The following is a 22,415-nucleotide window of genomic DNA, read 5'->3' on the forward strand; positions in this document are numbered from 1 at the left end:
CTTATTAATAGTTGTACAAATCAATTAGTGTTTCATCACAAGCATTCTTCTATTATTAGAAGAGAGTACATCAGAATGCATCAAATATAAATGATGGAAACATTTATTTTGTGAAATTTGTTTTAATTTTCAACATATGAAATACACTTATAATCTAAATATCTCTTTCTATAATTTGTCCTCAAAAATTTACAAAATTTTCATATTACAACTGGCTTCATTTCATTTTATTTCGTAAAGTTAAATTCTGCAGTAATATAACATTTGCAAACAAACTGCATTTACAAAAAACAGTATATAGTCTTTGAGAAATCTAAGAAACGCTAGCTCAGGTCACATTAATATCAGTAACCACACAGGAGACCTGTTTCATTTTTTGTTTGCTTTTTTGGTGGTACTGGGGTTTGAACTCAGGGCCTGAAGTTTGCTAGGCAGGTGCTCTACCATTTGAGCCAGGCCCCTAGCCATTTTTGGCTTTCTTTGTCTTTCCAATAGAGTCTAGCATTTTTTGCCAAAGGCAGGTCTTGAGCCTCAATCTTACCTATGCCTCCCAAATACCTGGTATTACAGATATGTACCACCACACCCAGCTTGGTTAAGAAAGGGTCTCCCTAACTTTTAGCCTATGCTGGCCTTGAACCATGATCTTCTCAATCTGCTCCTGAATAGGTGGAATTATAGACATGTACCACCAAGCCCAGCTCATTTATTTTCTATGATAATTTTTTAAATTAGGGATATAACCCTATTTTCCAATACTGCCAGGAATCCAACTTTATATTTAGCTAATACAAATTGTGGTAACTGCTTCCTCAAGCTCATTATTGTTCTGCCTTTGTCAAAATAAATAGCTTTCAAACTTTAAAAGATATTCACTTAATACTCTAGCACTATGTTTGTTATCCTGAAATCATTAGTATGTTTTCTGCTCACATTAAACACACTATTTATAACCTACATTTAACTTTCTATCTAAAACTATTTGTGTACTTCTCTTAGCTAGGAAAATCTATAATCTTTTGCTGTTTTAGTTCTTCTCTTCAGTATTTTGTCTGAGGCACAAAAAAGAAAACAATTCCTTTCTTTGGGCATAGGGCACATGAGGGTAATTTACTTAGTTAATAGTTCATAAAGACAACTCAGAGCTCATTCCTTTCTTGCATCACCTAGCTTCACTCTGTCCATGGGGAAGCTCACTTATATATCACTTATTTTCACTAATCTTTGAAAGACTAGTGATTGAAAATTACAGTATTCCTGCTTTGTACATGCCCAAAACAAGGACAAAATATTCCAGGATGAATTCTTTATTTTTTTTTATTGTTTTATTATTCATATGTGCATACAAGGCTTGTGTCATTTCTCCCCCCTGCCCCCACCCCTTCCCTTACCACCCACTCCACCCCCTCCCTCTCCCCCCCAACCCCCTAAATACCCAGCAGAAACTATTTTGCCCTTATCTCTAATTTTGTTGAAGAGAGAATATAAGGAACAAGTGTTTTTGCTGGTTGAGATACGGATAGCCAAACAGGGAGTTGCCTCACATTAATTTCCTGTGCATGTGTGTTACCTTCTAGGTTAATTCTTTTTGATCTAACCTTTTCTCCAGTTCCTGGTCCCCTTTTCCTATTGGCCTCAATTGCTTTTAAGGTATCTGCTTTAGTTTCTCTGCATTAAGAGCAACAAATGCTAGCTAATTTTTTAGGTGTCTTACCTATCCTCACCCCTCCCTTGTGTGCTCTCGCTTTTATCATGTGCCAGGATGAATTCTTTAAAACCTCCAATAATCACCCAACAGTAAACATGTGAAATATAGACTACTTATCTTTTTGATTAAAACACAGCTTTGATTTTATTTTAAATAACTGTGCTTCATAAATGTGCCAATCTTCACAAAATTATAATAAAAGCATAAAATAACTTTAAAAGAAAAAAGGTTAAAGAAATTTCTATGTTCCTCGATGAAGTAGATCTAGGTATCAGCAATGAAGATCAAAACATGTAGATAACAGCACAGTGTTAGAGCTAGACTAGATAGAAACAAACAGATCTCCAAGTTATTAGACAAGATGTTACCTTCTGATTCAAATATATACATAGTAACGAATAAATACAAAAAGAAGAAACGACAATCTTCCTAATTAAAAAGTACCCCATGCTGGTATTCCTATTTATCTGCTGGTTATTGAGACACCATCAAAAAGACTCCTTATTACACTAATATGCTAATGAATTCCCACTGAGAACATATGCAGTGTCCAGTGTATCAAGAACTCCTATTTTCCAAAAGGTTCAAAATACAACATGCTAGTCATCACTCATAACTTAATATTTCAGTATATTTTAAACTTACAAGTACAAAAAAGAACACCAGTCTACCATTTAACATTCAGTCTCACTTGTTTACCTCTCTCCCTCTCCTCTCTCACTACACATACACACACCCATAGAGATATGCATACATTTTTATATACTTATACAAAAATGTGTGTATCTTTTTTTGGTGGTACTGGGGTTTGAACTCAGGGCCTCATGCTTGCTAAACAGGTACTCTACCACTTGAGCCACTCTGTCAGTCATTTTTGGTGTTGAGTAATTTTGAGACAGGGTCTCATGAACTATTTGCCTGGGTTGGCTTTGAACTGCAATCTCCTTGATCTCTGCCTCCTGAATAGTGAGGATTATAGGCGTGAACCACCAGTGCCTGGCCGTTTCTTTTTTTAAAGAAACAGCATCTTAATAAGTTGCCTATGACAACCTTGAACTCATGGGCTCAAGCAACCCTCGCTGTCTCAGGCTCCCAAGTAGCTGGGACTACAAGGCTGTGCCTGTCTTCATACTTATATATTCAGGGTTATTGCAACCATCATGCCCTCACTACTAAACACATCAACTGAACAAACCCAGCATGGTGATGCAAGGACAGTCCCCATTATCTGGGAGGCAAAGGTGGGAAGATCACTTGAGCCTAACAGTTCAACAATCACAGTGAGACCCCAACTCCAAATAAAACAAAACATGTCAATACTTATCTTCTAAGAAGGGACATTTTCATATACAATCATGAAACAATTATAGTCAGATCATTTACCATTGGGACACTTCTACCTAACACAGTGCATGTCCAAATTTTACCAAGAATCCCAGGAGTATCCTTTATAAGGAATTCACTGGTATTTTAGAGAAGCCTTTATTCTACACCTTGCTCCCCTTTCATATGACCAAACCTATTAAGAATATAGGTGAATATATAAGCTAATGGTGAAACAATTGGGCAAAGAAATCTGAATTTCTAACTTGCTTTTGGAATAATGCCTGCTCAAATGCAGGTTAAAAACAATGTAAGAGCCAGGTGCAGTAGCTCAGGTCTATAATCCCAACAACTTGGGAGGCAGAGATAGGAGGCTCACAGTCCCAGGCTAGCCTGGGCAAAAAGTTCAAGACCCTATCTGAAAAACAACCAAAACCCAAAAAGGGCTGGAACTGTGATTCAGTGGTAGAAAGTCTGCCCAGCAAGTACAAAGTCCTGAGTTCAGATTCCATTACTCCCCCCCAAAAGTATTGATAACATTGAATTTCTTGATTGCTTTTACTCTATTGAGCTTCCAAGCCTTGTTTAACTTGGTACTGTAAATGTTTAAAATACTTAGCTCCCTTTTGAACCAAAGGAATCTGAAGAAGTCCATGGCAAAAATTAGATTAAGATGATGAACTTGATACAAAGTTGGGTTTTCCCCCAAAAATCATCTTATAAGACTACAAAAAATGAATTCCAAAAATAAAGAGAAGATGCTATATTATATGATCACAATACATTAAAAAAAGATAAGAAATTAAGAACCAAATGTTGGTTAAAAAGAATTAGCTGGTAGCTAGTGGCTCATGCCTGTAATCCTAGCTATTTGGAGGCTGAAATTGGGATGACTGAGGTTTGAAGCCTGTGCAAGCAGATAGTTCAAGAGACCCTATTTCCAAAATAAGAAGAGCAAGTGGACTGGAGGTGTGGCTCAAGTGGTAGAGAGCCTGCTTTGCAAGTACAAAGCTCTGAGTTCAAACTCCAGGCCCCTCAAAAAAAAAAAAAACCCTAAAAAACATGAATTTTCAAAATTCTTCTAACAATAAAGAAATATCAGTCATAATTAAAACACAATGAAAACTGAACCAGATACTAAAATTCCGAGAATATGCCCAAAGCTGTATTTATAGACAAATTCACAATCCTTAAATCCTTTTGTAAAGAACAAGAGTCAAAAATCAATTCAACCAGGAAACTATGTTAAAGATTAATACAGAACTTAATGACTAAAACCCCAAAAATAATATTTACCAATTGATATAGTAACCAAGGGCTGGAGCTAGATTTTTAGAGGATAAAATAAAGCAATTAAAATTATTGACAAATCCAATAAAAGTATGTATGCATAAGTTCATGTAAATACAGAAGGAAAAAGAGACTTAAAACATGAACATAATTTTATGCTATTAAATTATAAGCTCTCAGAAATGTGCCAATTTCTAGGAAATCATCAATTATCAAAACTGATTGAAGGAGAAACAAATCTCAGCTTTTTAGAAAAAGCTGACAAATATAATCACCAAAAAATTCTTTAGCCCTTCATAATAATGCATCCAGATTAAAATTTTTACAGAGCTGATTTCAGAAAACCTCAAATAATTTTTAGCCAATTCTCACTTAGATATAATCACAGTTTTAAACAAAATGCCCAAACTCTAAACCCTTCATTACTTTAGCACTGCTCATAAACAATTTTTTTCATATATAACTTTTAGACTTCCAAATGAACTATTACAATAAAAAAATGAACTGCCAAGTTTCTTCTAAAAGCATTTTAGGGGTGGAGATGTAGCTCGGTGACAGAGCACTTGCCTAGTATGCACAAGGCCCTGGGTTAGATTCCCAGCATTGCAAAAAATTTAAATAAACAAATGATTCCTGTCTGATTATTGCAATCACTTGAGGAGCTTTCAATATAAAGATTCTAGGCCAACCCCAGCCCAACTGGATTAGCCAGGAAGGCCAGGAGCCTGCAGTTCTCCAAAGCACCTCCTATGATTGTGATGATCAACCAGGTTCGGAACCAACACTCTACATACTCTACAGCACATCTTTTATTGTTCTCATTCCCGCATCTTCTAAAAGATATTCTGGGAAAGCAAAAGGTATACCATGAACTATGAAAGCGGCCTAAATGTTTAGCAGAACAGTATGTGACTTGTAGGAAAAAAAAAAACAATGATAAACATCCACAAAAAATACGTATAAAGAAAAGTTCAATAAATAAGGAAAGACAAAGTAAAAAACAATTGATGCTCTCTCTATCTATTTTCTACAAGGATGAAGAAATAGATTATCAATTATCTTGTGACCATAACAGGGAAAGAAGATAAACAATGGTCTTTGAGTAACTAGACTTCACGTATCCTATGGCTTGGCTTGAGAGGGTATCTACTGATATCCCAGGAATCCCTAAGTAAGTAGAGAGATCTTACAAAGGTAGCAAAGGAGGAGTTTTCTCTCTTAAACACTGTCTTCATCTGCCTAATGGTATTTCTTCCTCTTACAGATTGAAAATGGGGGAATAATAAACAAAATTATAATTTTAAAAATCCTGCCAAGTATATTCAATGTTCATGTCACTCCTATGAAGGCAATTACTACTTACAGTAATCACAGATGGAAGTTTTTCTAATTCTGAAGTCTTCGTGTTCTTTCACAAGTGGGAAGGTAATATGGAATCTAAGCAGAACTTGATAAATTGGACTGTTTGAGAGTTTAGAAGATTAACATCTAAACACCTAAACAGCAACAAGATAAATTATATTCCTGTCCCAATGCTGCACACACCAGCCACTCATGCACTTCAGATTCCTAAAGTGCTGGAGCTAATCATAATTATTTTTGTATTTATTCATTTGTTCAAATATTTGGCACAAAATGAGGAAAACTGAAAGTAGCGATGCAGCTTAGAAATGTAATAAAATTTGGTCAAATGATATTAACCATGTTCTATTTATCTCTATGAATAGTATGGTACAAAAAAAAAGAATGAGCTTCACTTTTCTCTATTATCTGTTCCAACAGCAATTACATTTGTTTGCTCTTGCTCCAAATTACTGAATAGAAAGAGTATCATTCCTTGCACAACACAAGCTGAAAAAGTTTCTCACTTATATATAAACATAAGGAAAAAGAATAAGGAAGAAATTACAATCTTTAATTCTCAATTCTTACAGATCATCCAATTTGCAGGGGCTTCCTTTCTTCAATCTTTCCTTGTTTCACTTGCTGTGTCAGTAACTACACTTAATAACAGCAGAGGTTATTGACAAAGATAGATAAAGAAAATGAAGATTACAATCACTCCAACCAATGTAAGAGTTTTATACTAGTCAATACAGTCACCTCAAAAATTCCTACCTCAAAAATTTGTTCAAAATTCTGAAACTCCTGTAATCTTGCCTGAAATCCTTCAGCAAGTGCTCCACCTGTAAAATACAAGATTTTAAAATCTAGTATAGTAGTCTCTCCTTATTCATAAGGGATATGTTCGAAGGCTCCTCGCACATGCCTAAAACAGCCAGAATTGAACCCTATATGTACTATGTTTTCTCCTACACATACGTACACAAATTTAATGCCCTTTTTATTTTATTTACCATGCACTGTGACCATGACTTTTTAAAGTTGGAGCTGTGATGGCAAAACTAACAAATTTTCTTTTTCTTCACAATTTCATGTTTGCTCTTATTATAGGTCTTAGCAACCTCAGCATACAAGTTTTTTTTCTTTCCTTATAAAGTCAGGCACTTTGCCTTCTCACTTTAAGAAAACACCTTATGGCTTCTCTTTGACATAACTGAATTTCAAGCATCAGTTACAATTCTTGCTCACTGAGCCATTAAGTAAACTAAGGGTTACTTTTGAACCATGCAGTTGATATAATAATGGAGATGGGTGCAAAGCAAACATGATTCACGTCACCTGGGATGGCTAGAGAGTTCATCACACTACTCAGAACAATGTGCAATATAAAACTTACAAATTGTTTATTTCTGAAACTTTCCATTTAAAAATTTTGAATGACAGTTGATCGTGAGTTACTGAAACTGCAGAAAAGAGGGAGGGTAGCATGACTACATATACTAAGGTAAGATTTCTGGTATACTGTTATTTTTATAACCAATACTTATAGCTAAAAAGAAAACCTTCAATTGATACTTACCACCTTCTGGCATTCCTTGTACTTTGTGCTTTCTAGCACTAAGAACTTCCTTTGCTGAAACAAAGAAGATACGATTCCGTGCTTCTAAAGGACCCACAACTTTGAGCTCCTCCACCAAGAAATGCAGGCACCTTTCCATGTGTTGTCGGCGAACCTAAAAAGAGTATTAGAGGTACATAGACCAAATGCCACATTTAAAAAACAAGTGTTGGAGATGATGTAAATCACCTGGAGTTCTTAATCTGCTGGTGGAAATATAAAACAGTATAAGCACTTTAAGAGAACTCTTGGGTTGCAGTACTAAAATTGAATATGTATTTAACAGGTAATCCAACAACTCTACATGTGTGTGTATATCCATGCTTTACTGATCTTTGCATTTGTGATAACTTGGGTCAGCTTAATCTTTATTTTAGTGGCTATGCTGTATTATAGGGTGTGAAACAGCATCTTTAGCCTCTACCTACTAGATGTCAGTAGCACACTATCCCAGTTTATGGCAACCAAAAATAGCTTCAAACGTTTTCAAATATGTCCTAAAAATCATAATCATCCAACCCGCCACACTGAGACACATTGTTATACACAGTAATATATATCCAACAAAAATGCACATGCATACACACAAGACACAAATACGCACAGCAACGTTAGAGACAGTAAGTAAACATTGGAAATTTACTCAAATGTTCATCATTAGCAGAGTAAGTCAATTAAAGTGCACTGACAGGATATGATACTATATATTGAGAACAAACTACAACTATGCACAACATGGATGTACACAACAAAAAAAGAAAACAGACACAGAAGCAGATACTGTATGAATCTACCACATAAAGATGAACCACCAGAAAAAGTAATCTATGATTTTAGAGGTTATGATAGGTTGCTATTCTTAGGAGGGAAGACAGAGGCTAGAAGGAGCCATGAAGGGAGATTCTGGGTGTTGAGAATGTTGTTTCCCCCACCACCCCCAGTACTGAAATTTGAACTCAGGGCCTTGTACGGCCTAGGCAGGAACTCTACCACTTGAGCCACACCTCCACATCGGACCTTTTTTTTCTTTTTCCTTTTTTGGTAGGACTGGGGTTTGAACTCAGAGCTTCACGCTTGCCAAGCAGGCACTCTACCACTTGAGCCATACCTCCAGTCCTGTATCTTTTTGCTTTAGGTTATTTTTCAGACAGGGTCTCACTTTTTGTCCAACCAGCCCAGGACCTTGATCCTCCTACCTCTGCTTCCAAGTAGCTGAGCTCAAAGGCCTGACTACCATTTCAACCAGCTGGAAATGTTCTGCTTTTGATCTGGATCCTAACACGTTAAATTAGTAAAATTCACCAAGCTGGACATTTATGATTTATGTATGCATTTTTCTGTTATGCATTTTATACTTTAATAAGAAGTTAAAACAAACAAAAAGAAGTTTTAAGTTCTGAAATAATTAAATAGTACTTATAACACAATTTCCCTTAAGGTGGATTACTACTTCAGTCCCTATCAACAACTCATTTCCGGTTTTCTATAAACGTATTTTTCACAAGACAGTAAAAGACTATCTTATGATGATCTCTTTTCTCAAATACATCATTTTCTCAGATACCAATGTACAGTACTGTATTTCAAGATTTAAAGGGAAAAAAATCACTTACATCTTCCATATATTCTGGCTCTGATGCAGAGGCATCCCAGCGATTATTCAGAATGAAAATATTAGGTTTAGAAAGACGCTCATTCACCTTGTGAAAAAAATGTTTCTCCTGGAAAACATCAAGAAACACACTTTAGCAACCATGGATAAAGGATTCTCAAGCACCTTCTCTAAGCATTAAACTTTTCAAAGATAAAAAAATTAGCATATAAGAAGGCAAAAGGTAAGATTTTTTTCCTGCTCCTGACAGTCTTTTTTAAGATTTAACTAGTATTTATCAGTCTCTACTACAGGTATGACAGAAAAGCTGTTAGATATAATAATTCATGTTTTCAAAAAAGTTCTTGAATATTTTTAAGAATAATCTAATTTAATAATGTAAGATACCTGCATAAATTATAACAAACAATAGAGAAAAGTGTATTACATAAATTGTTCAGATAAATGCTACAATTATTCAGAGGAAGGAGATACCACATCTAGTTGAAATTAGGAAAAGCTCCATAAAAAAGGAAAGTAGTGATAACAATGGGCTTGAAAATACCATTCACAGGAATTTTTGAAAGAAGAAAATTTCAGAGGCGGACAAATAGGCAAAGAATGGCATGGATGGGGATGTGGCTCAGTGGCAGAGCATTTGCCTTGGATATACAAGGTCCTCCTGAGTTCAATCCCTAGCAACACACACACACACACACACACACACACACACACACACACACACACACACACAAGAATAGCACAAGCAGGATTGAGGGTGTGCTTCAGTGGCAAAGTGCTTGCCTACCATGCACGAAGCCCTGAGTTTGATTCTCAGTATCAAAAGAGAAAAAAAAAAAAAAAACAGCATAAGCAAAGGCACCAAAATTATATATTAGAATTAGAAGTTTGGTCATCTAATAACCAGAGGTATTCTAACAGATTTTTAACTATGCTTTTTTTCTCATATAACCAGGTTATAAATAATTATCAATGTTCTGACAGTAGTCTGCTCTTTGTGATACAGGTACCAATAACACAATGACAAAACAGAGGTCTTGCTGATAACACAGGTAATAATGTTGCTCAATAAGGTATATGTTTTTTTTTTCTTTGCGCTACTAAGGATTGAGTTCATGACCTCTCGCTTGCTAGGCAAGCATTCTATCACTTGAGTCATGCCTGTAGCCCATTTACATGTTTTTGATGAATACAAATTTTTAAATGTTATAGTTTTGCATGTTAGACATCTGAACTCTAGAAAGTTTATTTGGAATGAATCTGGCTCTAGATATTCTGGAAAAATAATATAAGTTTGAAAACAGCTTAGAATGTACACAGATAAGCTGGAATCTACAGTATATTCAGGTAAAGCAGGAAAAAGGCTGACAAAACTGAAAATAGAAAAATCTTTGCCTGAGAGATGGCAGGAGGGTAGGAGTGGGAGTGGTTTATACCTAATTAAAGAGATGTTAAGTAAACAACCTTACAATTTTGGTACCCATTCCTTCTGAGACAGGCAAATAACCAGAAGTGAATGTCATTCACTTACCTATCATCTTAACTCATATTCACCAGAAGCTAAAGCCAGCAAACACTAGACTGCTACAGAAACCCAGGAAACACTACAGAAGACCAGAAATAGCCCTCTGGTCCTATGGGTACTCAAATAGCTTCATTTGCTTCTGATTCAGAGGCTTTTTCTAATCCATGATTTAATTTCCCTCATAAAAATGAGGAATTAAATGAGGGAATTAAAATGGACACTATTTGATTTCCTACAATCCAAACACACTAATATGATTAAATCCTACCGTGTTCATTAATGTTGATTCAGAGTTTGCAACCAAAACGAAGACATCGGCATCTAGGCAAAATTTATCAATCCAGCTATCCAGCTCTGTGGTGACATCTGTGCCCGGACTAATAGGAGTAAAATAAAAATATGGTATTTTTCAAAAGAAAATTTGGGCTAAATATTTTTTTAAAAACTTTTATATATCATTTGAAGCCTAAGGAGCAGTATTTTTATCAGTCATCCATATTATGCTAAGAGATTTTAATCTAGTAATTTTTAACAAAGCAAACAATATGATCAATATGTCAATCTTTTAAATCTTTGTTTTCAAAAGCTTAAGTAATGAAAAATGAGGGTGTAAGTTGCTATGTTCAATACACCTCAGAGATTTAACTACTTATAAGCACAAATAATAATTTAAAAAGTACCCTCCAATAGTGACAAATATATCATCTAGATGATAAAAATGAAGTAAAGGATTTCGCAATTGTCAATCTTGACTGATGGGGTTGTGAATATAGTATGGTTGTGAATACAGTCTGGCTGTAATTAGCTAACATTATATTTTAAAACTTTCAATTTCACAAGCACCTTCTATCCCATCTGAATTATTCCTATTGATCATTTGAAACACTCTTCCCATTAAAAGGAAAGCCCATTTTAAAAGCACTGAAATTTTAATTGAAGCAAGAACATGCCAAAATAAAAATCATTAGAATATTTTTTAAATTAGTGATAATGCTCATATTTTATTAAGCACCAGTATAATAGACTGATTTTATTTATTTTTATTTTTACTGTTTTTTATTGTTGTATTTGGGGGTACACTGTGACATTTACAAGTTCTTTTTTTGTAATATATCATAGTTGAATTCACCCCCTACATCATTCTCCTTTATCCTCCCCTCCCCATATTCCAGGAATAGTTTCAATAGGTCTCATCTTTCCACTTACATACATAAGTACATAATATCTCCACCATATTCACCCTCCTACACTCTTCCATAATAGGATAATTTAAAAACATATCATAGGGGCCAGGGTTAGCTCAGTGGTAGAGTGCTTGCCTAGCATGTACAGACCATGGGTCCAATCCCCAATACCATAAAATAAATTTTAAAAATTAAAATACATCAAAAATTCAGATTAATCAAAAGTGAAGATAATAAATTCCAAAAACATTCTATTAACTCTTGAAAAACAAAAAGCTATAGGAGCTTTCCAAAAAGTTATTTTGGAAAGCTCTGTCACAAGAACCAAGTCACTAGTGGTTAAGAAAAATATCTATTCATAGTTGTATCTCCAGGGCTAGCAATACAGCTCAGTGGTAGAGTGTTAGCCTAGAATGTGCAAGGCAGTACCATAAAAGGTTATCTATCTCGGTATCTGGATAATTTCTGAATACCAACCATTTATCCAAACTACAAAATTTTACTAAAGAAACCAAAACAAGTGGCTATCTATAAAATTTTTTAATAATAAAATTAGACTATTAAAAAAAGAATGTTCCTTAACAATTTCAAACAAGAGAAAAGCAGCAATTGAGTGTTTTAAATTTTTATATACCATACACTAAAGTCAGCAGTATTACTCTATTAAGGAAACCTTCACTCAGAGACAACGCAGTTCATGTGTAAATTTACCTGTCTACTAATACCAGGTCATCTCGCAAGAGGGCACACTTTGCCTTTGGCCAAAACACATGTACAAGACAGCCAGCTTTCAATTCTTTGTCCATATGGAGGGCATGGGCCAGCTGATTCACTGTCTAAAACAGGAAGGAAAATGAAAAAAAAAAAAAAAGAAAACTATACTTGTAATAAAATTCAATAAAAACTAAAAATACCGTAACTTTGCATAGCATTCTTTTTTTTTTTTTTTGAGACAGGGTCTCTTGCTATGGAGCCCAGGCTGGCCTGTACTTGCTGTGTATCCCAGGTTGGTCTTAAACTCCTGATCCTTCTGCCTCAGCCCCTAAAGGGCTGGGATTTATAGGTGTGCAGCATCACCATGTCCAGCTCCACAAATACTCATTTTTGCAAAATGTATACAAATGGTAGAACTTCAAATACTTTGAAATAAAACCATCTGAAAAATTTTGAGAAATCTGAGTTTTTAAATGATCAAATAGGAAAAAAAGATTCCCCTGAATAGTTTACTCATATAATCCTAAAAAAATAAGATTTGGAACATTCTAAATGACCAAGAAATGGCACTCTAGCAATGGAACCCTATGCAACTCCTGAAAGTGATACTAGTTTTTTGAAATATGAGTCTCTGTTCTTTCATATTTGTATCTTCCAAATTTTCTGAAATGAACACATATTACTTAGTAATATGGGGGAAAAAAGAAATATTATTTAAAGTAGATTTAATTAGTTTTAAACACTCAGTAAGAATAAGGGGAGGCAACAGAAGAGATCAATACAAATTTGTCAGATACGCATGGTGGCACATTCCTGCAATCCCAGCACTGGAGGAGGCTGTGGCAGGAGGATTATGAGTCAGCCCAGGCTATGTAGTGCAACCCTGTAACAAACAATTAAAAATTTCTTTTAATAAAGATTTTCTTCAACAGGTAGTTATTAACACAAACCTGCTTAAAACTAATGACTATACCTTTTCTTGCCATTTAAATCCCCAAAATACTTCTATTTCTCGATAACTTCTGAGGTACTTTAATTTAATTAAATTAATGTGTATAGTTAATAGCTTCATATATGTGTTAAATATACAATAGAGAGTTTAAAACAAAATTAGTAAATAAATCAAGGAAAGGGCATCAGCACAATACCTCTATAGTTCTTTGGTGACTTTGTATCAAATTTTAAAGAAAACACCTATTTTAAATATGTCCAATAGTCTTGATGAGGGCTGAAGTAAATTTCCAGGGTGATACCGTTAGGTAGGTTTTTTTTAAGTAAACATTTTAATAGATTTGTAAATCTGTACTAAAATCTCACTACAGGTTCTATAAGATAATAACAACACCTATTTGATAGAATTATGGTGAGGTCTGAGTTTAGAATATTGAAGTGTTTAGAATAATGCCTGGAAGACAGCAAGTGCTCAATGAGGCATTAGCTACTACTCTTGTGTTTCTTTTACTAATAAGTAAACTATCATAGAACAAGACTCAAAGTCTACTTATACCTGAAAGGAAGCTATTACTTCAGGTATAAACATTTATTTGTTTGTTTTTTAATGTAAGAATCAAGCTTTATATATATATATATATATATTTTAAAGTTGGGGTGAAGGGGAAGACAAGCATCACCACACTTCAATAATGTTTTTATTAGAATGCTTAATCTACTTTTTATTTAAAGTTAAGGACAGGGTTAAGGGTATAGCTCAGTGGTAGAGTACTTGCCTAGGATGCATGAGGTCCTGGGTTTGGTCCCAAGCACCATAAAAACAAGCAAACAAGGGACAGATTTTATTCTTCCAATAATTTAGCTCTGAAGCAAAAATTTTTTAGAAAATTCAAAATATTAGTGATGGCTTTAAAACATAAATTTTAGTTCTTCCATCCCCAGCAACGTAGGCATCTTATAAAATTTTTAAATTGCAAGGACATTGTTTCAGGAACATTATGTTGCTAATGGCTAAATATTATACCTTCACACTCTTCTTTTCATCTGATCCTTCTGTCATAAGATAGGCTTTATCTCCATCAGTTCCTTCAACACTCAGAAAGCAATTGGTTGTATGGCCAATCCCACTAGGCAGAACTTTATCCCATAACATTGCATTGATAACAGAGCTCTTTCCACTGCTTGTCCTGAGAAATGTACCAAATCATGAAAAACAAAACAAAGCAGTAAAAAAAGTGTATTCTTTCACTAAGTCTCGCCAACTTCATTAAAACTTTATCAGACTGTGGTTTTTATAAAGTTGACCGTTTCACTTAAATATTAGCAAAGTACATTTAGAACAAATAAACTAAATAAATTCTTGCATCTTGTGGCAGGCAATTTGAAATCACAGACCAAAATTCTGTGATACTCCTCCCATTATAAGAGAGATCTAACATTCCATCTTCTTAAATCTGGGCTGATTTGTGACTTCTTCAACAAATAATACACGTCAGAAGTGACACTGGGTGACTTCCAAGGCTAGTCATAAAAGACAATGAAACTTCTGTCCTGTTTATTGGATCACATGCATTTGCAGCCTTGCCATGTGAGAAGTACAATTAATTCGACTCTGCTGTGTTGCAAGGAAGTCAAGTTAAATAGAGAGGTCTGGCTAGGTGGTCCAGTTGACAATCCTAGTCTTTAGTCACCCCAGCCCAGGTACCTGACATGAGTGAAGGTTTCAGATAATTCCAACCTTCAGATGTTGAGTCACCCCTAACCTTTATGAGACTCCAAATACCACAGAACAAAACATGACATCCCTGCTGTGTCCTGTCTGAATTCCTAACTCACATGGTTACTTTTAATTTGATAAGTTTGTTTTGCAATCATAGTAACTGGAACACTTCAGATAACAGTAAAACCCAAGGAACACCCTATACCCCCTCAGGGGCTTGATTCTAATCAACTCACCCAAGTCCTAGAAGGTATTCAGAGCCTTTTGCTTCACTGCAAAAACAGTATCTTATCTTTAAGGTATGTGCTTCACTTCTTTCTCTCAGTCTAAAAGCCATACTTTCATTTATCTTATGGATACTTTACGTATCTTCCTTTCAAAGAAACTGGGAACATACATCTTACTTATTTCAGCAGGCTTCTACTGCCACAATACCACAATATATAAGGACACCCACACCTACCTTAAAATTAATTCTAATCACTGCATGCAGCCTTATTACAGTGATCCTCAAGAGTAGTTTGGGTTCCCTCACCCCTCGTTAAAATAATCTGGGAGCCCAGTAGTGTGAGAATCAACTCAGGTTTGGTCTTTTCTGTAAAAGGATTTAATAGGTAACCACCGCTGTTACAAATGTTAATCTAACTTGCTTTCCATATGCTTGCTTCATGGACTCTGCTTAACATGGTAAGTTTCTATTAAGAACAAAAGGTTGTTATACTCAGTGGGGCAAGAATTCCACTATATGCCCTGGATCTGGAGCTGATAACCAAAAACAGTTATTGCTTCTCTGAACTTTTAAACGTCTCTGTATCCAAAGCTCCCTCCTAACCTGGCCCCTTTTCTAATTAGCCAATCGTATAGGCTGTGAGTCCAAAACCTGACCAATTCAGGGGCAGGAGAGGGGCAGCATGGTGTCAGATAAAACCCCTGAGGACTTCCTGCCAGTGTGCATACCTCCCAGACTTCCTGGTGTGCACCCTTCTGCAGAAGTAAATTTTGCCTTGCCTATTGACTTCTGAGTAGTGTTGTCTCTCATGACACCCCAATATCTTAAAGATATTTCTAACATTAGTAATATGGATTTCTCAGGAATACCATGAACTTATAGAATCAAACCCTGGGGGTACTCAGAGCACGACGGTGATTCTTATGCATACTAAGACACTCTGTCACTTTCCTTTCCGAAACATTATTTAAAAAAAAAAAGTAAAAAAAAAACAAATCTTATCTCTTCTCTCACACTAGACAAAGAACACTTCTGTGACGAGATGTATGAGAAGATATCTCCCCTACACCAAGCAATTCTATAGCATATACCATCTATGTGTTCTTTAATTAGTTTCACTCAATTCACTATCTCTACTAGGGGGGTCAGAGCTATAGGTTAAAGGCTTAATCTCCCAATTCTGTTCCCCATTTAAGACACCAATTCCAAGTGCCATGCTATGACCCACCAAGTATAAATCAGGATTCCTACAAACCCCCTCCTTGGGTTGCTAGGACAGCTCACAGAACTCAAGGAAACATGTTACTTACATTCACTGCTTTATTAAAAAAGACATTATAAAGGACACAGATGAAAAGCCAGATGAAGAGATGGATAGGGCAAAGTATGGAGGAGTATGTGAGAAATATCCATGTCCTCTCAGGGCATGTCACCGTGCCAGTACTTCAATATGCTCTACAACCTGGAAGCTCACCAATTTTGTTCAAGAGTTTGGTTGGTTTGTTTTTCCTTTTTTAGATTGAGACAGGGTCTCCGTCTACAACCCAGGCTGGCTCCCACACAAGATCCTCCTGCCTCCACCTCCTGAGTGCTGCGATTACAGGCAAAGCACCATCATTCGTGGCTCAAGAGTTTTTATAAAGCTTAGTCTCCAGTCCCCAGCAACCCTCCTTGCATGAAGTTAGATGTGGCTTGAAAGTTCCAACTCTAATTAATTGGTCTTTCTGATGACTGGTCCTATCCTTAAACTAATACCCTAAATCACCTCATTAGGATAAACTCAGGTTTTATCAAAAAGGTCTGATTACAAATAACAGAAACCCCGTGGGTAGTAGCACAAGGAGGATCTCCAGTTTGAGGCTGGCCTGGGCTATATGTCTAGACCTTGCCTCAGTATGTGAGGCAATCAATAAAAACAAGCTATTCCTTTCACTCAGGAAATTCTAAGGGTTTTAGGACAGGAAAGAACACAAACACCAAATTTATTTCTTTATATCACACTGAATTCTTCCTAATTTCCATTTTACCTATGTGACATCACCACTTCATAGAAGGTTCCTTTTCCTCTTCCCCATCTTAACATTGTTTTTCCTTTTCGTTATACATTCTTCCCTTAAATTATCTCATCAGCTTTCTGGTCTCAATCACCAACATAAGCTAATGATTCCTAAATTTCCTAGAATTCTCCTTAGTTCCAAACTCAAATATCCAACTGCCCTTCGGATAACTCCACTTGAACACCTAGTAAGTTCGAGAGATGCACATCTAAGTTATCCAAAACCAAACTTTACCTTCTTGCACAAACTCATCTCAATGAATGGTACACAGACAACCAAGTAATTCTTGACTCTTATCTTCCTGAGATAATTAATTATCAGGCTAGCCTAACTACTTGTTTGTATCTCTTACCTAGATCCCTTCTCTCAAAGCTCACAAGCTAGGCTATTAGAGAATTTGTCTAGATTATTACAACTGCCTCCTACCTCCTATTCTCATTCTGTCCTCCCCACTATACCCACTTATAATCCTCTTGTGGTCACTTTTAAAAATACATAAGAATAAGAATTCTTTACCATTATATATGAGATCCTTACTAATCTGGCCCATTTACTTCTTTACCCACTTCTCACTAATTCCTCAATTACCTTTGGTTTTCCAAGCACACCATCATCTCTCCCTTTTCATTTATGGGTCTTTAAAAGGAATAGCTGTTGGACTCTTTCACATTCAAAGCTAATATAGACGCTCCTCAACTTATGATGGGGTAACATTGTGGTAAATCCATAGTAAGCTAGATATATCATATTGTGAAAATGCAAATACATTTAACATCATCATAGGTTAGCAACACAGTACACTATAGAGTATCACATGGCTGATTGAGAACTGTAGCTTGCTGCCCTGAGCTGTTCATTATCTGATGGAGTACTGTATGGCACATTGGTAGCCCACACCCAGGAAAAGACAGAAATACAACTTGCTGAAACATCTGACAAAGCTGGTGATATGACCAAAAAAAGTTTGATTCTAGAAACCAACCTTAGAAGAAATGATAAATGATTACCTGCCAAAAAATGCCACTTTCATGTGTCTCCGAGACAGAACCTCACCAATGATGGAAAGCTTGTTTTTATACCCCTGCATTTCTCCCAGATCATCCTCAGTGGCTATTCGATCAAGTTCTGGATTCCGATATGTTGCTGCAAAATCAGAAAGAGATGTAAATTATTATTAAGTTAATTATACAATGGAATACCTAAGATTGTATGTGTTTTGGCTGTTTACTATATTAACATGCCATTTAAAGATAAAAATGCTCATGGTATCTGAGTAAAAGGTACATGACCTTTTGAAATAGGTTATAAGAATCCTGTCCAAAAGAATTTCAAAAATAAGGGCTCGGGGCAGTGGCTCACACCTGTAGTCCCAGCTACTTAGGAAGTGAAGATCAGGAGGTTCAAGGTTCTGGACCAGCTCAGGAAAAAAACTTAGGGAGATCCCCATCTCAACCAAGAAGATGGACATGGTAGTACACCCCTATGCTCCCAGTTACAGGGGAGGCATAGGTGTAGCTTGTTATAGATGTAGATTGCAGCTTAAGAATGGTCCCGTGGTGTAGAGTGCACATACAGAATGAGGCAGAGTTCAAACCCCAGTATCACTTTAAGAAAAAAAATTTAAATATTAAAAATTTCAAGGGTATCTATTACTCATCTAGGTCTCAAAAATACAAATTATCCACTTGAGACAAAAATTCATTTCTAAAGAAAGAAATAAGAGCGTACCCACTTATTATATATCAACCCATCTTGATTGAGCTAAGAAGTGGGATTCACATGCTAAGAAGTGAAGTTTGAACAGGAACCCCTCAGAAATTGAGATGTGGTTCAGTCTCCAAGCTACAAATAACCTAGATACCCTATCACTTCATTTTTTGCTCCCCACAGGTATGGAACAAAACAGCTCAATCAAGAAGAAAAAGCAAAAAGAATTATAAACTTCATTCCATTCTTCCAGATAGTTATTTAGGAATAATTGCTCACGCTAGCCCTAACATCTCTTCTACCAAAGATGGCAAGAACTCCAAAGTCTGGATTTTGAAAAGTAGAAAAACCTTTCAATTTTGTTTTATATCTCAGGAGATAAACTAACATTTACCTTATTATATGTCTTTTTAAAGCTAAAGACATGGAGATTCATTTGGCTATTTAAAAGATAACCCAGTGCTCATCTAATTAAACTTTAGCTTTTTATCTATTACTTTTCTAGTGCATCAATAACATGTGCAAGTTGGTGGATAATAGATTTAAGTTTAAGTATTATCACATTCACTTTTGTTTCTCATTTTATTCTTACTGTTCTATGTTCCTGATTTATTTGTTGTCTTTTTGCAACATTTTTCCTGAGGTTCTAGAATGAGTAAAATCGAATTCAAAATTCTAAAATTGCCTTTCACTAGCTCTTAGCATAATGTTCAATGTATAATAGACTCAACATACAAAAGATACTACATTTAACTTTATTTTTGTTTCATATCAACTTTTCTCCAAATTGAAAACACAAAGATACTCTATCAGTACTTTTTCTCTCATTAAACAAAACTTCAATTGTGTCATGTTTGGTGCTAAGCATATAATCAGGGTTCCAGCTCTAATGAGCTCAAAATCTGATGAAGGAAGGTTAGAAGAACAAGGAAAAAAAGTTTGATTCTACCAACCTATTAAATGTTTCCCATTATTACTGGAAGAGTTTATAGAATCCCTCCCTTTTCATTGTCTACTTAATGGACACTTGATCTTAAGAACCAGAAGAAATTTCAACAGTTATCTCCAAATCCTTATAAGACATTACTCATTACTTTTGTTTGAGGAGTTACACATTAAAAAACAAAAACCTCCTTTTGCTCTTGCCCCACTGCAATCCTGCATTACTTGAGGAGGAGGAGGTAAGTCTGAGTTTAGCTGCTAAATTGGAGAGATGGCAAGTTTAATGGCTAAATGTGGACGGCCAGATTTTTTACCTGGGCACTTCCTAGCGATATGATCTTGGGACAGTTATTTAACTTTGCTGTGCTTTGGTTTCTTTACCTTTAAAATGAGTATGATTACAACCAACCTAGCAATAGTATGAGGATTAAAGGAGTTACTGACATAGTAAAGTGCTTAGACCAGTACATTACATATAAGCACTTACTTGTTAATTGCTACCAATACTACTTAATCTTCCTCTTTTGGAGGGCAGAAATGGGTTTTACTGATTATGGTATCCCTTGAAGAATACAGAAAAATGTGAGTTCATTAGCTAAAGTTGAAATAATAAAGCAACTTTATATTTTTTCAACAGTAATCATTTAAAGAACTTGAAAAGAACTAACCTTCAACAAAATGTGACCCTTCAGTAACAAACTCCAGTAACTGGCCAAAGATTGCAGTAATTGCCTTTTTCGCCAGCACAAAGTGCTTCAGTGGAGAAGCAGTTTCTGCCATTCTGGTACTAGAGGAAGAAAACAGAAAGTTAGAAAAGCTATATGTAATTAGACTGCTCTGTGGTGCACACCTGTAACCCCAGCTACTAGGGTGGCTCAGAAAGGAAGATCATTTGAGTCTAGTAGTTCAAGATCAGCCTGGACAACATAAGACTGTCCCCAGAAGGAAAAAAAAGAAAAAAGCACTAACTAAGCTGAATGATAAACACAAATTTCTGACTCCTTTCAGTGTCATTTCTTAACTTTCCCGTGGAATAAAAGAGACAGAACTTTTAAAAGTAACTTTTGGAGGAAAAGAGAGGTGTTTTTGTTTTGTTTTGTTTTTTTGTGGTATTGGGGCTAATCTCAGGGCCTACACCTCGAGCCACTCCACCAACCTTTTTTTTGTAATTGGTTTTTTCGAGAAAGGATCTCTCAAACCATTTGCCCAGGCTGGCTTGGAACCGCGATCCTCCTGATCGCTGCCTCCTGAGTAACTAGGATTACAGAAGTAAGCCACCTGTGCCAGGCTTCAAGGCTACTTTTGAGTGATTTCTCAGTTAGGAAATCTATTGGCCAAGCCCTTAGTTGCAATTTTTGCTTTCTTTACTTCCCTTTGGTGAAGACGAAACTGTGTCTACATTGCGACTGCACGTGACTATCAGGGCACTGGGTCAGTGCAAGAAGCCAAGGTCACAAACAGTAACAAAGTTACTCTTCCCCAGCCGGGAGCCCTAGGTGTGCGGAGGCAGAGGGCGAGGACAAAGCGCCAGGCTCGCCAGGCAGTGCCGGGGTTTAGAAAGACGCTTCCATCACGGCCGCGGGGAGGACGGCATGAACGCTTCCAACCAAAGTACGAAAAACTTCGAGGAATGCGGGTTGTTTTTCTAATGCTCTTCCCCGGAGGCTCACGAATCAGACACCAAAGACAGACGATCCCAGCCCAGTCCGATCCCGGTGCGTGCGTGGAAGGGGGCCGGGGGCCGAGAAGAAGGCGGATCCCTCCAGAGTCGTGAAAGGACTGCGCGCCGGGGGTGCGTGACGACGACCCGGTTCCGCCCGCGCCGGCACCTACCTCGGGAAGGGCCTCCTCGCCGTACACGCCGGGCGCGGGAGCCAAGCGCGCGCCGGCGCGGCCCGAACCGAACCCCCACCCGAACCCCAGGCTCGGCCCTCGTGGGCCGCACTAGCCGGCCGGTTGGTTCGCGCAGACCGCGGCCGCGGCGGCGGCGGCGCCTCGTCACAGAGCGAGCGCTCGGCACCCACCTCTCCGCCCCCTGGCCCTGGCCGTTCGAAGGTCACCCCGAGCGTCGCGAAGCCCGCCAGCTGTCCAAGCAGGGGGCACTTACGCGGTCCCAGCTCTGACTTGTCACCCGGCAACAGCACCTCAGCCACCAACCCCAGGTTGCCTCATCCTCTCCACAGAGGCTGGACTCCGAGACAGGGCGGGGGGAGTGGCAAAAGGGCGGGTACTTCCGGTTTCTGGGCGCTCTTATTCTATTTGGCTCGGTGACCGGAAACGCGTCTATTCCGGTCGCCATTTTCCTTAAGGGCAGAAGGCAAGGCATGGTGTGGGCAGGAACTGCTAACAGAGGGTGGTTTTTAGTACCACCCAACAACTTCTCCCTTTTTCTTTCCAAAGGTGCTAAAAAGGATGTGGGGTTAGACGACCTTCGGCATGTGAGACAAGAAGAGATTCATGTTTTCCAGGACAACAGTAAAAGGAAAAACCT

The 22,415-nt window shown here is 37.0% G+C and overlaps 1 protein-coding gene across 3 annotated transcripts in view; it reads right to left on the reverse strand.

Moving 5' to 3' along the window:
- Mfn1 (mitofusin 1) overlaps positions 1 to 22,174 on the reverse strand; it is a 35,461-nt gene extending 13,287 nt beyond the window's left edge. Inside the window, exons 1-9 of one of the 3 annotated variants that reach the window (XM_020168610.2) lie at positions 22,032 to 22,174; positions 20,593 to 20,711; positions 18,283 to 18,418; positions 14,294 to 14,456; positions 12,316 to 12,440; positions 10,689 to 10,797; positions 8,897 to 9,004; positions 7,245 to 7,398; positions 6,440 to 6,507 (exon numbers count right to left, since the gene is read on the reverse strand). In XM_020168610.2, coding sequence (XP_020024199.1) covers positions 6,440 to 6,507; positions 7,245 to 7,398; positions 8,897 to 9,004; positions 10,689 to 10,797; positions 12,316 to 12,440; positions 14,294 to 14,456; positions 18,283 to 18,418; positions 20,593 to 20,704 — 975 coding nt within the window. In that variant the 5' untranslated portion in view covers positions 20,705 to 20,711; positions 22,032 to 22,174. Of the gene's footprint in view, positions 1 to 6,439; positions 6,508 to 7,244; positions 7,399 to 8,896; positions 9,005 to 10,688; positions 10,798 to 12,315; positions 12,441 to 14,293; positions 14,457 to 18,282; positions 18,419 to 20,592; positions 20,712 to 21,757; positions 21,893 to 21,948 lie in introns of those variants that run through there. The other 2 variants (XM_020168613.2, XM_020168611.2) reach the window with 2 other exon arrangements.
- Positions 22,175 to 22,415: the final 241 nt, after the last annotated feature.

Source organism: Castor canadensis, chromosome 5, assembly GCF_047511655.1.
Source record: "Castor canadensis chromosome 5, mCasCan1.hap1v2, whole genome shotgun sequence".
NCBI lineage: Eukaryota > Metazoa > Chordata > Mammalia > Rodentia > Castoridae > Castor > Castor canadensis.